General features: G+C 41.2%; 2 protein-coding genes across 6 annotated transcripts in view; both read left to right on the top strand.

Annotated features, from left to right (window-relative positions):
• Positions 1–2,682, top strand: part of LOC135234744 (trichohyalin-like) — a 30,061-nt gene extending 27,379 nt beyond the window's left edge. For all 4 annotated transcript variants that reach the window (XM_064299638.1, XM_064299636.1, XM_064299637.1 and 1 more), the window contains 3 exons: positions 872–970; positions 1,439–1,515; positions 2,023–2,682. In XM_064299638.1, coding sequence (XP_064155708.1) covers positions 872–970; positions 1,439–1,515; positions 2,023–2,113 — 267 coding nt within the window. In that variant the 3' untranslated portion in view covers positions 2,114–2,682. The remainder of the gene's footprint in view (positions 1–871; positions 971–1,438; positions 1,516–2,022) is intronic.
• Positions 2,683–5,043: 2,361 nt separating this feature from the next.
• On the top strand, positions 5,044–16,127 carry LOC135234741 (leukocyte surface antigen CD53-like). Of its 2 annotated transcripts, none has more exons than XM_064299632.1 (8): positions 5,044–5,154; positions 7,761–7,841; positions 8,184–8,372; positions 9,368–9,442; positions 10,113–10,223; positions 10,816–10,923; positions 12,562–12,645; positions 14,663–16,127. In XM_064299632.1, exons 2-8 carry the CDS (start codon positions 7,776–7,778, stop codon positions 14,840–14,842), a joined length of 813 nt encoding a protein of 270 aa, XP_064155702.1. In that variant the 5' UTR covers positions 5,044–5,154; positions 7,761–7,775; the 3' UTR covers positions 14,843–16,127. The 2 variants fall into 2 exon arrangements, with proteins under 2 accessions (XP_064155702.1, XP_064155703.1); XM_064299633.1 differs by having other exon boundaries at positions 14,619–14,833.
• Positions 16,128–16,202: the final 75 nt, after the last annotated feature.

Genomic DNA, 16,202 nt, shown 5'->3' with positions numbered 1-16,202 from the left:
AAACCTACCTTCGGTACGTACTTATTGTACATCGCTTTGGATTGAAAGCGTCTGCCAAATAAATGTAATTAATTTAATGTACCTCTTAAATAGCCTAGAATCAACAGCGGTATGCTAATGTAAGGCGGATTTAGGAAGTTGCCTAGACTGCGCTTGTACCCATGGGGCTCTATTTTAAGGATCTGAGCGCATGGTCTAAAGAGCATAGTGCATTCAGGAGGTGTCCACATCCACTGCTAGTCTAACAGCAGATTATTTTGAGGGCAAAGTAAGGTGCAAGGTTGAAATGGACGAAACTTAGTTGCATCATTAGTAATAAGTGTATCCTGGGTGCAACGTACAACAGACTAATCAGAGTGTCGTCTCCCATTTCCTTTAAAGCCACCTGCGTTTGTACCGATTGGCAGATTGCTAATATAACTTCGGATTTAGCGAGGCTTCGCAAAGGCAGATTTATTCTTATCAAACAGGCCTGCTTGTACGCGAGCAGAGAATATATGGCAACGGCAGGGTTCCACCAAAGCTCCTGGGGGGGGGGGGAGCAATGTGGGGGGAGGTACCGGTGAGAGTGTCCCCCCTCTTCTGGCATCACCAAAACTGCCGCACAATGTCAAAAGCGGCATGATCATATCAGGGAGACAATAAGCCTGCACGGTTTGTGCACATTGTGTGCATTATTTCACTGATATCATTTTATTACCATGGTTGCCCACCTCTGCCCCCCACCAAATTCCTCAACACGTTCACTCTCGAGCCCCTCCCATGGCCAGCCCCGCCTTGGTGACAGCCACCTGCGACCCAGGACGAAAACCAGTCCATTAAAACTCTCCCAATTAGGTAATGTCATTTGGCATAAATTTGTTTTTGACAGGAAGGAGCCCCTGATGATGTCATTATTGTATTGTTGGGCAACAAAAACGATAGCCACAGACGAGAAGTCTCATTGGAGGAGGGAGAGAGGCTTGCAAGGGTAAGAAGCTTTTTATATTCTTTTTTTTTTGTTTGTTTTGGGTTTTTTTTCTTTTCAAAATTAAATGTGGCACCAATTACATACAACCACTAACCAGTCTGCGAATAATTCTGCTGATCCAACTTAAGGTCAAACTTTTTACTCACAAGCTCTGAATATTTCAAAAATCACCAGGATAAAATCACTGTTTTCCCTTTATCTACGGATCAATGCAAGTGCAGCTCATTTTCTCCATTTACTATCTGTTAATAGTTTAGTTCATTTTGTGATCACTGAACTCAAGTCGAATTGTGAGAAAAAAAAATTAGTTTAACTGATGTTAAAGACAAATGTTGGTTGAATTTATAAAATGACCAAATAAATCCACGCAGCACTGCAGCACTATACAGTGATCAGATGGTATATGTATGTATGTATATATGTATGGTATATGTCATGCCATTATATTTATTCTTGGTTTGCCCGCAGGAGTACAGTGTTCATTTCATGGAGTGCAGTGCGGCTACAGGTGACAATGTGGTGCAAGCCATGAACAACCTGGCTAGGTAAGCAGCGTGGCCTAATGCCTTAACCATCTAAAACTACCATCCGCGAAACAGCTCTGAACCGGCACAGACCTGCCATCAGCTAGAGCAGAACTGATTTACAGGGAAGTATTAGAAAAGCATTTAAATGAAACATGAAAACGTTTTGGGTAACCACCAGCCCATGATAAAGTAAGTAACATCTGAGTGTGGGGTACAGTCACAATCAAGTGTGTTTGTCACAGGTGAGTTTGGTACAGTCTCAGATAGGTGTGTTTGTCACAGGTGAGTTTGGTACAGTCACAGATAGGTGTGTTTGTCACAGGTGAGTTTGGTACAGTCACAGATAGGTGTGTTTATCAGAGGTGAGCGAGGTACAGTCACAGGTTACAGGTAAGTGTGTTAGTGACAGGTGAGTGGGGGCCAGTCACAGGTAAGTGTGTTAGTCACAGGTCAGTGAGGTACAGTCACAGGTCAGTGCAGATAAGAGTCCAGGCTTGCCTTTAGTTTTTGTCTTTGTTCCTTCAGGATGCTGAAGCAGCAGGTGGAAGAGAAGCAGGAAAGTAGCATCACTCTTCACAAAGGCTCCCCGAAGAAGAAGTCAGGGTGTTGTGGATGAGGCTGTAATGGTGTCACTCAAGGAACCACCACAGAAGAAGTCGCCCTTATGGAAATCTAATATACAGTAATATGTTGTAAATATGAGGACTTCAAAAAAATATATGTATATGAATATATTTTACAAAAGTGTATTTTAGAAAGTTTCTTAAGATATGCAAATTGGCAGTAGCTTCGCGTTTTGCCCACATAGGCCTATTGTGAAATGTTTCAATATTGTATATTAGAATATATTTTAATATATCCCATTACCACAAGTGTTTTGTGAAGTTAAAAAAGGATTTATGTGCTCTGTCATATGATGAAACTGCGCAACAGCTTGAGAGCTATGCATAAACTATAAAAAAGAGCAGAAAACCTGAAAAAAAGGAAACGCATTAGGATTTACTTCAACATGTACCCACCCAATAAATCAATCACCACATTTGCTTCAAACTCCATTGCCTTTGCCATAGATTTCGAGACTTAGATAAATATTTACTTTGGGGTAAAGAATGGGGCCAGACCTTGTAGCTGAAGCCAAATATGTCAGAATAATTTTGCTCATTAAAGTTTGTCGTCATCATTGTTTTTACTGTATTTGCCATTCTTCACATTTATTATAAAAATAAATATTTGTATGCTAAATATATATATATTAAATCTGAAATCCTTTTACACAATGGAACTTCAATATCACCATGGGCATCTGAAACAGATGGATTGCAGATGGAAGAGAATATTATATGATGTAGTTTGTTCAGCTGAGTATGAGGTATGTGATATTAACTCAAACACTAAGACACTCTAAGACAGCTTGAAGATATGCAAAGCCAGCTCCAAAGCCAGGGTGTAGCACTTTTGCCTTGGTGTGTGGGAGGGTGGATTTCTGATAAACATGAGGTTATGACTCAGTGTTAAAACCATTGTGTCTTTCTGTGTTAACTTCATAATAGAGAGAACAGTTAAAGTACCCAAAAGAGACGTTCAACAGTTTAACTGCCAAAACAGCCGTCTGTTCAAAGATATACTGTAAAATAAATGTTTTAACAGCACAAAACAACCTTCTGTTCAAAACTACACAGTACTATGGATGTTTTAACTGCCAAAAATACCCTTCTGCTCAAAGCTATACTGTACATTCAAGCCTCATCAGCAGGATATCTTGGAGAAATTTCATGGATCTATAAAAACTTAATCGTAATCTACAGTGCACATCCACAATCTGGACTGCACAATTACTAACCATGTTCATTTGCTAAGATTCAGAAAGAAAATGTAACTGTATACTGTATTTCAGAGGTAACCAACTCAGTTCCTGGAGATCAACCGTCCTCTAGGTTTTAAATTTCTACCCTAATCTGGCACACCTAACTCTACTAATAAGCAGCTGAACAAGATCTCTAGCTGTCAAATGAGCTGTGCTTTGTTAGGGTTGGAGTCAAAACCTACAGGACGGTAGATCTCCAGGAACAGGGTTGGGCAGTCCTGCTCTAGCTGTTGAATGAGATGTGCTTTGTTAGGGTTGGAGTGAAAACCAACAGGACAGTAGATCTTCAGGAACAGGGTTGGGCAGCCCTGCTCTTGCTGTTGAATGAGGCATGCTTTGTTAGGGTTGGAGTGGACACCTACAGGACAGTAGATCTCCAGGAACAAGACTGGGCAGCCCTGCTCTAGCTGTTGAATGAGGTGCACGTTGTTAGGGTTGTAGTGAAAACCTACAGGATGGTAGATCTCTAGGAACAGGGTTGGTTACCACTGCTGTAGTTCAACAGATGAATATAGAAACAGTATGAGGTCAGGTTTTAAATAATTGTTAACCCCAGATATAAATGCAAATATATTGTTAGTTCTCTCATAAATAGTTGTTGACTTAAGCATTACTCTAATACAACCTGTCTCCTATTTAAGCATTTTTTTAAAAAACAGCCTGTTTCTTCAATTTAAGAATTACTCTAATACAGCCTGTCCTCTATTTAAGCATTTCTACATTACTAAAGCCCTACAGACGCAACATCATTAAAGGCCTACAGACCCAACATCACTAAAGCCCTACAGACCCAAGATCACTAAAGCCCTACAGACCCAAGATCACTAAAGCCCTACAGCCCAAACATCATTAAAGCCCTACAGACCCAACATCACTAAAGTACTAGTAATGGTAACGGCTCCATCTGACTCCCACTGACACTGAATAGCAAACTCCTGTGATAATAGCCCCCTTTGGGGAGGGCAGGTCTCTTTGTGTTGGATAGGGACTAGTATTTGTTGTTTGGACGTATGCTTGTTGATATATCAAACAAAGTGTTCCTTTGCCCGGTGATAATCCTAGATGCAGCCTTATACTGCAGCTAAAAGCTAACAGCTAACAGCTAACTTAATGGCTTTTATGCCTCCTTTCTTTTATCTTTAAAACAGCAGCACATTTCAGCTGTCCAGCAGCAGCACATGCAGTGCCACATTCAGATGAAAGTAGAGCTGCGGGGGTTAGGTTCTAAGTGTTTGTGCAGATGAAAGTAGAGCAGCTGTGTTTAGGTTCTAAGTGTTTGTGCAGATGGAAGTAGAGCTGCTGTGTTTGGGTTCTAAGTGTTTGTGCAGATGGAAGTAGAGCTGCTGTGTTTGGGTTTTAAGTGTTTGTCCAGATGGAAGTATAGCTGCTGTGTTTAGGTTCTGTGTGTCTGTGCAGATGGAAGTAGAGCTGCTGTGTGTAAGTTTAATTTAATGAAAAACCTTTAGACTAAAAATAATTGGCCTAATATCTTTGGGGGATGCCGTTATGTGGTGCTTACCCTTTAAAGAACAGAAAAAACAAGAACAAAAATACAAGTACCAAATGAAATAGCCTTTTTTCATCTGGAAACAGCCTTACCTTTAGCCTTGTTCCCCTGGGGGAAAACAAGAGGGAGTATAGGAATAATATCTGACTCGTTTTCGTCATTACCATGAAGATCCGCCCCTGTGTTTGTGTGCCCAACACAGTGGATTCACACTGCTTCAGGAGCTGACACCAGTCACTGCGGATTTCTACCAGCTGTGGACAACTTCATACACACAGGTGCACAGGTAAGACCTTACCTCTATAATTGACAGGTATTCGCTCTATAGCTTTTCTTTTAACTCTTGGTTTTTATAGACTTTAATTGGACATTGTACATTCAGGAATTGCCATCACTGAAGTACATTGTTTAAAAATATTAATTCATGCATAACTTTTAGAGTGTATTCATATGTTAAAATTAAGGTAGAAAATGTAAAGGTATCTGACTCCAGTGCAAAAAATTGGACTAGTTTGATTAACTACATTGTTCTACTATGCTACTTATGCATTCCACTGCGACTGGTTCGACAGATTACCCAAAATATTTACATAATAATTCATAGCTGACTGAAAGAATTCCATTTATTATACAAGCTGACAAGTGTGCTCTGAAAACTCCAGTGCATTGTATTATAATTTTAGCTGTAGCACATACAAATTGGTCACACAGAGGAGAGTAGATGTAAATGTAACATGTTTTGGATTTGGAAGATTTTTTTTCATGCAGAGAGCAGTCAAGGTGTGGAATAGCACACAAACCAAATCACATAGTAGAGGCAGAAATAATTATATATTAATTATATAACTAATTATAATAGTTATACAACTAAGTCTGTAGGTAATCAGAGCACTATGTACAATTTAGTCAGGAAAATGGTGAGCATTGTTGGGCTGAATGGCAGGTCCCTGTCATTATGTTATGTTATGTTAAAATATTTAGCCTAGCACTGAAATTTTACTTCAAACAGCTTTGACATGTCAGAATACAATTTACTCTTCGGATAGCCTTTAGGTAATAATTTTACAACTTAAACCTATCAATACGACATCAAATTATTAATATTAGTAATTTCATTCAAATGTACTGAAATTATTTAACAACAGTGTTTAATTCCCTGGAGCCAAATACCACGTAGACCAGACTGGTATCAATTACACTCTGATTCTCATCCTTATCATTAGTATGGTCCCAGTTTACAGTACGGCCCTGGTTAGTTTACAATGCATTCCTGATTAGTTAACAGTGCGGTCCTGATTAGTTAACAGTGCGGTCCTGATTAGTTTACAGTGCGGTCCTGATTAGTTTACAGTGTGGTCCTGATTACAGTGTGGTCCTGATTAGTTTACTGTGCGGTCCTGATTAGTTTACTGTGCGGTCCTGATTAGTTTACAGTGTGGTCCTGATTAGTTTACAGTGTGGTCCTGATTAGTTTACTGTGCGGTCCTGATTAGTTTACAGTGTGGTCCTGATTAGTTTACTGTGCGGTCCTGATTACAGTGGGGTCCTGATTAGTTTACTGTGCGGTCCTGATTAGTTTACTGTGCGGTCCTGATTAGTTTACAGTGTGGTGCTGATTAGTTTACTGTGCGGTCCTGATTACAGTGTGGTCCTGATTAGTTTACAGTGTGGTCCTGATTAGTTTACAGTGCGGTCCTGATTAGTTTATCAGCCACTAACTTAAAAATACAAATAAACTTCCAAATAAAGTCTATTTTAACTGATGTCTGTAAAGGTTATTCATTATGTTTGGTATGTTGGCTGATTATTTGGCGGATAAAGTGCAGGGTAATCTTGTGCCGAATGTTTCTTTAACACTGCCTCTATCACTGCACTGTAGCCAATTTATGTAACTAACATCATCTTTTAACTTATTGTAGCAGTCTTTTCAGTGTCAGTCTTTGTAAATGAGAACTGGTCGTCCTGGTTAAATTAAAAGGTCTAATAATAATAATAATAATAAGAAGTCACTAAGGGTACGAGAGTCTGCTAAATTCCTGGAATGTAAAATGCAATGATGCTGCATTTAAATTACAGTAACTGCAATCATGCCTTTCAGTAAAGATACAAAGGGCTTGTTGGCGTCTGTCACTGGAGGGATTTGTTTCTGTGTTTACTACAAACACACGCCTGCACTCAGAATGGTGCCACTCAAAATATCACCAGGAGAGAGAAGCAAAGACTGCAGAAAAACATAAACAAACAGGATCGCAGCACCATTTCACAAATTGTAAAATAGTATGTTTAGTTAAATAAATAGCTTTTGTTATTCTAGCTTAGTTGTGGAACTATGACACAAGATAACATTGCCATCTGCCCTTAGTGGTTTCCAGAAAGGTAATGTAACTCTGGAAGATTTCAGTCTCTCTGGGGTTTTTCCATATTATTTCTGATTGCCCTCGACAGTGTCTGTGCACTGTGAAGGATATGCATGATATATAAGAGAGGTATCTGATGAACTGCCAGCTTTACTGTGGTGGTCAGAGGTCATTCGGGAATTTGTGTTCTAGAGGCAGAAAATAAACTAAGTAACAAGTGAGTGAGGCGTGCATAGATACACTGTTTTTTTTTTTTTTGTGTGTGTATGTATAATGTAGCCCTTACAGAACTGGGATATACTGCAATGCAATTACAATATATATATAACATATTTTCAAGCTCAGAAATGATTTTGTGTACATTGACAAATCTTTATGATTTTGATATTGGAACACACAGCAATGCCTTCTTTCAGTAGGGACATGCTGGGCAATTTTGATCACATTTTCTGTCAGAATTTGTGTAATATATTGCAGTACATTCTGTGAATTGCCATGTACATCACAGTCAGATTCATGTGCTATTGCTCTATAGGAAAGCCTTACTGAGATGGTTCAGCAAAGCTGTGTACGCTGTCTGAAGAACACCATGTGTTTTCTCAACTTTCTTTGCTGGGTAGGTCATTTTGCCTGTTATTTCAGTATTTTCTAAATGTATTGCTGTTGTGTACATCCATATTAAATTCCTCCCACAAAGGTTTGATGTAGAATTGCTTCAAATGTTTGACGTAGATGTGACAATGATGCATCGTGAGTTGGAAAAATATATTGGACAATCACGGATGGTCAGAGCTGTGAGATTGAACACCACCTTGTTGTGTTCCATTTTACCTCTCTGGAGTGTGAATACTGTACATAGAAAACACTGTATGCCCATTTCAGAGGTTTAATAGATTCATATTAGAACCTTGTGGAAGTGGCTGATGGATGTTGATGTTTTCCATTTGTTGCGTTTTAGCTGTGCGGTGCATTCGTGGTAGCGTTTGGAATCTTCATGATGATGAACTCCAGGTTCAGCTCACTCATCACCTCCTTCTGGCCAATCTACCCAGCCAACACCCTGGTGGTCACCGGCACCATCGTCACCTGCGTGTCTTACTTGGGTTTCCTGGGAGCCCTGCGGGAAAACCGCTGTATGCTCATCTCTGTGAGTTCATTACACAGCTCTCTACAGGGGAAACCAGTCTGTTACACAGCTCTCTATAGGGGAAACCAGTCTGTTACACAGCTCTCTATAGGGGAAACCAGTCTGTTACACAGCTCTCTGTAGGGAAAGCCAGTCTGTTACACAGCTCTCTATAGGGGAAACCAGTCTGTTACACAGCTCTCTATAGGAGAAACCAGTCTGTTACACAGCACTCTATAGGGGAAACCAGTCTGTTACACAGCTCTCTATAGGGGAAACCAGTCTGTTACACAGCTCTCTATAGGGGAAACCAATCTGTTACACAGCACTCTACAGGGGAAACCAGTCTGTTACACAGCACTCTACAGGGGAAACCAGTCTGTTACACAGCTCTCTATAGGAGAAACCAGTCTGTTACACAGCACTCTATAGGGGAAACCAGTCTGTTACACAGCACCCTATAGGGGAAACCAATCTGTTACACAGCTCTCTATAGGGGAAACCAGTCTGTTACACAGCTCTCTATAGGGGAAACCAGTCTGTTACACAGCACTCTATAGGGGAAACCAATCTGTTACACAGCACTCTACAGGGGAAACCAGTCTGTTACACAGCTCTCTATAGGAGAAACCAGTCTGTTACACAGCACTCTATAGGGGAAACCAGTCTGTTACACAGCACTCTATAGGGGAAACCAATCTGTTACACAGCTCTCTACAGGGGAAACCAGTCTGTTACACAGCACTCTATAGGGGAAACCGGTCTGTTACAAGGAATCAGACCCACAACGTTTGAGTTAAAAGCCCAGTTACCTGAGCGTTATACTGTACTGCTGTCCAGGTAGAGATGGGGTCGCGGTACTGACAGCACCAGGGTAGGGAATCAAGCCCCTGCTGGCTGCACAGAGGGATTTGTACAGGAGAGCGGGCTGCCCTACGGATTGTGCCTCAGACTCTCCCTGTGCTCAGTGCATTACATTACTTTATGCTCGTTTCTTCTGCCTTGACGGTTCGCAGTTTTTCATTCTGCTCTTTATCCTGATGCTGGTGGAGCTAGCCATGGCCTGCATCATGCTGGTGTACAACAGGGAGGTAAGAGAAAAAACCCCGACATGGACAAGGTGAGGTCAAAATATCTTCCATTTAACAAACCAACTCGTACCACGTTGGTTTCCGTGTGAAAACGGAACTGGTTCTAAAAATGGATATTTCAACTGTCAGGCCTCAACGCCATTATCTGTATAGACATTGAGAGTTTCACTTACTGTCACTTAAATGTCACAGATTGCATTCAAACCTAAAGTGAAATGTTCAGCATGTAGCTATGCATGGTAGTAGCATGTAGGTCTCTGACCCCTGATTTGGTGTCTTTTGTCTTCTGGTTTATCTCTTCCGAGACAAACTCTGCCAGGAGGCGAGACCCATAGATCGCCTGCCTAGATTAGGGTATCAGAGGATTTAAAATAGCCCCAATCACATTTCCTTCGATGGTCGTGGAGGGGAGGGCAAGCCGCGTTCTTAGAAACAATATAACATTGAATCCAATTCACTGTTTCTCTCTCTAAGGCCATAATCTAAACACTAGAAATCTGACAAACTTGACAGTGGACGATAACGTGATGCCACAACGAGAGCTGTGAAGGGGTTTTAATTGTTCTATTCTGATCCTGTTGTGAGATGCATTGCATTCAACACCACATCCAGGACAGCATGGCATTACAGCAGTGAGGTCGGTAGCGCTTTTATTGTGTACATTCTACAGATAGACACATTCTTTGAAAAAGACCTCCTGCACAGCCTGGAATCGTACAAGCAGTCGTCAGAAATGGGCAACGAGACGCTCAGAGAGGACTTCGACGCTGTCCAGAGCATTGTGAGTTTTCAGCGCCGTCAGTGTTTTCCTGTCATACATTAATGTTTGCTGTTCAGGTGGCAGACCACCTTCACTCATATACGCACAATCACTTTCTGTACCACCTCCTGCTCTGCGATTCCTCCACAGGTCCCCCAAATTCTTAGTGACTCCTTAATGGCGTTTCTGGCATGGCCCAGAAAACCTGATGTGGCCAAAGTTGGCAGAATTGATTGCAATTTTAAAAATGTTTTTTTTTTTCTTTTTTTTTTAAAAAAGCTCTTTCCAAAGGAATCATTTGGTATTCACAGAAAACAAAAGCATTTGCTGGTCTGACTGGACTGAGTCCTGGGATGTGGATATGGGTAATTTATTCTTCATGGCACGCAATGCTAGTTCAGACACAATGCAACCTAAAGGGGAAAGCCAGTCCTCAACCGACTTTTGAAGTGTCTCATTTTGAAGAATTGACCGCTTGGCTGCCGTTGTGGCTGGAGTCGCAGAACCCTGCGGGAGAACCCTGCTGGGGAACCCTGCTGCAGAACCCTGCTGGAGAACCCTGCTGCAGAACCCTGCTGGAGAACCCCTGCTCTAACAGTCATGCTGTTTCCAGTTCAGGTGCTGTGGAGTCCACGGTGTCTCTGACTGGGAAGGACACATACCCATCTCATGCTGCACTACAGACCCCTGTCTCAGCCACCCTCAGAAGAGCTGGCAAGAGGTGTGCAACCAGCGCCTCGTCCTGTGCCTAAGAATTCCAGTACTGCCCCATTGAGCCCCTTCAGCATGTTACTGGGGTATTACTGCCCCATTCACCATGTTACTGGGGTATTACTGCCCCATTGAGCCCCTTCAGTATGTTACTGGGGTATTACTGCCCCATTCAGCATGTTACTGGGGTATTACTGCTCCATTAAGCATGTTACTGGGGTGTTACTGCCCCATCTAGCCCCTTCAGCATGTTACTGGGGTATTACTGCCCCATTGAGCCCCTTCATCATGTTACTTGGGTATTACTGCCCCATTCAGCATGTTACTGGGGTATTACTGCCCCATTCTGCATGTTACTGGGGTATTACTGCCCCATTGAGCCCCTTCATCATGTTACTGGGGTATTACTGCCCCATTCACCATGTTACTGGGGTATTACTGCCCCATTCTGCATGTTACTGGGGTATTACTGCCCCATTGAGCCCCTTCATCATGTTACTGGGGTATTACTGCCCCATTCACCATGTTACTGGGGTATTACTGCCCCATTCATCATGTTACTGGGGTATTACTGCCCCATTGAGCCCCTTCATCATGTTACTGGGGTATTACTGCCCCATTCATCATGTTACTGGGGTATTACTGCCCCATTCACCATGTTACTGGGGTATTACTGCCCCATTCATCATGTTACTGGGGTATTAATGCCCCATTGAGCCCCTTCATCATGTTACTGGGGTATTACTGCCCCATTCATCATGTTACTGGGGTATTACTGCCCCATTCACCATGTTACTGGGGTATTACTGCCCCATTCACCGTGTTACTGGGGTATTACTGCCCCATTGAGCCCCTTCATCATGTTACTTGGGTATTACTGCCCCATTCAGCATGTTACTGGGGTATTACTGCCCCATTCTGCATGTTACTGGGGTATTACTGCCCCATTGAGCCCCTTCATCATGTTACTGGGGTATTACTGCCCCATTCTGCATGTTACTGGGGTATTACTGCCCCATTGAGCCCCATCATCATCTTACTGGGGCTCCTCTAAGTGGTTTCTTTCTCTTTCAGCTCCCATGCGTGGTCTCTCTTTCTCACCTCAGTTCCTCTGTGTGGTTTCTCTCTTTCTCAGCTCATCTGTATAGTCTCTCTCTCAGCTTCTCTGTGTGGTTTCTCTCTCTCTCAGCTCCTCTGTGTGGTTTCTCTCTCTCAGCTCCTCTGTGTAGTTTCTCTCTCTCTCAACTCATCTGTGTGGTTTCTCTCTCTCAGCTCATCTGTGTAGTTTCTCTCTCAGCTCATCTGTGTGGTTTCTCTCTCTCTCAGCTCATCTGGGTAGTTTCTCTCTCTCAGCTCATCTGTGTAGTTTCTCTCTCTCTCTCTCTCTCTCTCTCTCTCTCTCTCTCTCTCTCTCTCTCTCTCTCTCTCTCTCTCTCTCAGCTCCTCTGTGTGTTTTTCTCCCTCTCTCAGCTCCTCTGTGTGGTTTCTCTCCCTCTCTCAGCTCCTCGGTGTGGTTTCTCTCTCTCTCTCAGATCATCTATGTGGTTTCTCTCTCTCTCTCAGCTCATCTGTGTGGTTTCTCTTCCTCTCCGATCCTCTGTGTAGTCTCTCTCTCTCAGCTCATCTGTGTGGTTTCTCTCTCTCTCAGGGCTGCCACATGAAGCTGAGGAACTGGTTTGCAAGGAACTTTCTGAGCACTGGAGCTGGAGTTGTCACTATGTTTATCATTCAGGTACCACTGCTAATCCCATAATTCAAAATCAGACTAGCACACACACATGGAATCAAGCACAAGTGTGTACATCCACTGGTTTCAGTTGTGTAATTATGAACAGGTTACATTTTTATATTTTCATTTTATTCTTTCTATTATTTGTCTCCTCTTCTTGTCTTGTTTTATTTGGAAAGGGCCAGTAATATAATGTGTGAAAAGCTCTTTGTAACAAACAGCCTGTTGCTCAGGCCTAGTTAGAAATAAATCCAGAGAGCCACTGTGTATAAAACCATGGAGTGTGAAGGCACTGCTTATCAAATCACCAACACAGTACATAGATACCTGTGAAAACAATGCATTTTTGAAAATGTGCACCCACTATATACAACCACACACCATACCCTATCATATATTGCATATAAATCTGTTTATACACATACTTGAACACAACTGAAACATGAAAAGTCCTTTACAAAGTCTCACATCCACAAAAGGGTTTCCACTGGATGATAAGGTAAATCTCAAGGAAAAAACTGAAAAAATATTCCAACAAAAAAGGGAAATAAAACACTAAAGGAAAAATCCACAATAAAACGTAAACATACCTTAATCCAGCAATAAAAATAGAAAAGGGAAGGAAAACTCTCACCCGGCTTGGAGATTTCCCTGCTACTTTCCCGGCCAATATTTTTGTATTAATATGTGCTTTTCGTCATCTCCTTTCAACAGTGGCAGCTTTACATATCACCGCACCTCTAGTTCCAGACAGGCAATTGAGGATGCGTGTAGGTGCATTTTACCCCAGTTTCTTCACAAACTTTACACCATGACAAGCACATTCAAAAAAACCATAGGCCTCGCGCCCTCATTCTGTCCAACCTTTATTACTTTACTTCCTGTCTTCAGTTTCGTGTTTCGTTTGTCTCTGTTGCATGTGTTTCGTTCTTCCAGTTCGTCATTCGATTGGCCGTTTCCATCTCCAGTTACTCAGTTCGAAAAAGCCACCTAAAGCTGTTTGAACTCATACTTGGTGTTTAGTGAACAGCGATTGCTTCTTTTGACTTTGTGATACTTGACCCTACTTTGTTTGATTCCGATACTCGTCGAGCCCTTCTGCTTTGTTTGCTGATTAGATCTCATGTTTGACCACCGACTTGTCCCCTTTGAATCGGATTCTTGCCTCAGACATTCTAGTTTGTTTGCCCCATGATTTTGTCTTTGACCATTCGCTTATTGTGTTAGATTACGATTCTTGCTTAGCGCTGTACATTTCCAAATGACTTGAGCTTAACAGTCTAATGAAAGGACTGTAAAATGTAGCCTCTCCAAATGGATTCAGCTACAGTGCGGTGTGTATTTGGTCAGTGACGGAATTTATGTTGCTTTTTTACTGTAGCACATTGCATATGAAATGACACAATGAATGTGAGCGTTGTCTGTCAGCTTTAATTTGAGGGCATGTACATCCATACTGGGTGATACGTGTAGGAATTAAAGCCCTCTTTATACATAGTCCCCCCAATATAGGGGAGCAACATTGTTTCATTTCATATCCAATGTGGTGGAATACCACAGAGACAAAACAACAAAAATTATGTCACAGGCCAATTATCCAGGCCCTGTACTGCATTGATGGCAAAACATTCCAAGATTTGTGAAAGATCTGCCACTGGTATAAAATCAGGTAATTCCAAAACTAAATTCCTCTCTCTAGCTGGAAAATGTTCAGTAGACCTGGCAGTTAGTTGTTCAAGGCATCTGGTTAGAAGTCCAAAGCTAGGCATCTACTGGCCATAAACTGAACTGAATGTAAGGGTCGGGGTAGTCACATAAGTGAGAAATGCATTATGGGAGATTGTAGATTTGGTGGAGTGAAGAGAAAATATATTTTTGCTCATGCTGACTTGAATAATCCTTATATCAGAAGCACGTGTGTATATTGTATTGTATATTGCATATGGTGTGCAATTAAAGCGTCTCTTTTCTTACAGTTCCTCTGCCTGTGTTTCACTGTTCCCTTGTTCTGTCGCCTCAGTCGGTCTGGGCTCGGATACAAGTGAACACAACGCACACAGTCTGCTTCCCTGCTGTCTGTGGCCAATCACAGAAGTGTATCCATTTACCAATCACAGAAGAGAATCTGGATAAGCGCTTCGGAATCGATGGGAAACCGAAATGGTTTGAAAAGAAATTAATGAAGTGTCCTGACTGTTGATGGCACGTGAGATTAAAGTGGAGGCAGAAAAGAAAACAAATTGTTTTCAAACTGATTTTATTTATACCCCTTGATTAATGATAAAGTAGCAAATGACCAGAATAGCCTATTGCTCAGTAGCCCCAGAAATCCCCATTATTGTGGCCTTGTCTTGTGAAAACCTTCCTGTTCCCTGCAGTTGTGGTATATGTGTACAGCACATATCCAGATGGAGGTACAGTGGCTCACAGTGTCCAAACTTTGAGTGTTCTGAGAATGCATACAGCTTTAGAGCAAAGTTTGTTTGACAATTTTGGCACTTCACCCCCCAGAAATGTTGTGTGATATTAAAATACAAGATGATTTATCTCTTTTAAGTGAAATGTATTGTCCCTATAAAAAATACATTTATTGTATTAATCAATTTAATTTAATTTAAATTTTTTTTTTTTTTTTTTTTGCTTATTCATCTTTTAATTGTATTGTCATTAAAATAGTCAAAATGCATTAAAATAATAATGATGCAGTATGTGTTGTGTATGAGAATCAAATAAAATGAACTAAAAGATGCTGGAAGAAGTGATCTCTGAACTGGGGGGCACTTAAAAAAAATGTGTCAAAACTTTGTTTTGGCTTTGGAACTGAGGAGGAATTCACCTTTAATAACAAACACTTGTCATTTGTTATTTTTTTGTTTGCAGTTCTCAGTCAGGAGGAAAAGAAAGAAGGTGGAAAATGGTTTTAAAACTGAGTTGGGGAAGTTATGTGTTTCTTGTGTGTCCAGTATATTGCTTTATTGAAGTGCCTTAGATATACAAAGAAAATGAGTCAGTTTCATGCTGGCCAAATCAGAGTAAAAATGAAAATAAGAGCACATTATTATGACAATTTTGTTTTAAAGGGTAATTCTGCCAAACTTCCCAGGGCCCTGTTGGTAATATTTTCTGACTTATCATGCACTATGATATTATATTGTTTGTTTAAGGAAATCTGGGTATAGTGTTACAGTAAATCTTGCACTGATGTTAAGCTAAATCTTCATTATCTATCTAGATCTATCTAGCTAGGCAACATTAGCTCAGCAGTGCAGGGGCACCTGCATGCTCTGTGAGACGGTTTGTTTTTTGCATTAAGCCATTGTTGTATTCATTTTAATCTTATGGATTATTAATCTTATGGATTATTATTCAGGGTAACTGGAGGCTTAATTACTGGTTCCTTTAGCCTTGCCAGCTGTCTGTTTGTCTGCAGTCACTGATGACAAAGGTGGTCCCGCATTTGGAAATAAAATATTTGTGGTATGAAACTGAATTCATATTCTTGACCCACATCCGTTTTCTCACGACTTAAAAATAAAAGCAGTCATTCATACAGTAATAAC

This window comes from Anguilla rostrata, chromosome 11 (genome assembly GCF_018555375.3).
Source record: "Anguilla rostrata isolate EN2019 chromosome 11, ASM1855537v3, whole genome shotgun sequence".
Taxonomy (NCBI): Eukaryota; Metazoa; Chordata; class Actinopteri; order Anguilliformes; family Anguillidae; genus Anguilla; species Anguilla rostrata.
This window is presented reverse-complemented; position numbering and strand designations above follow the sequence as displayed.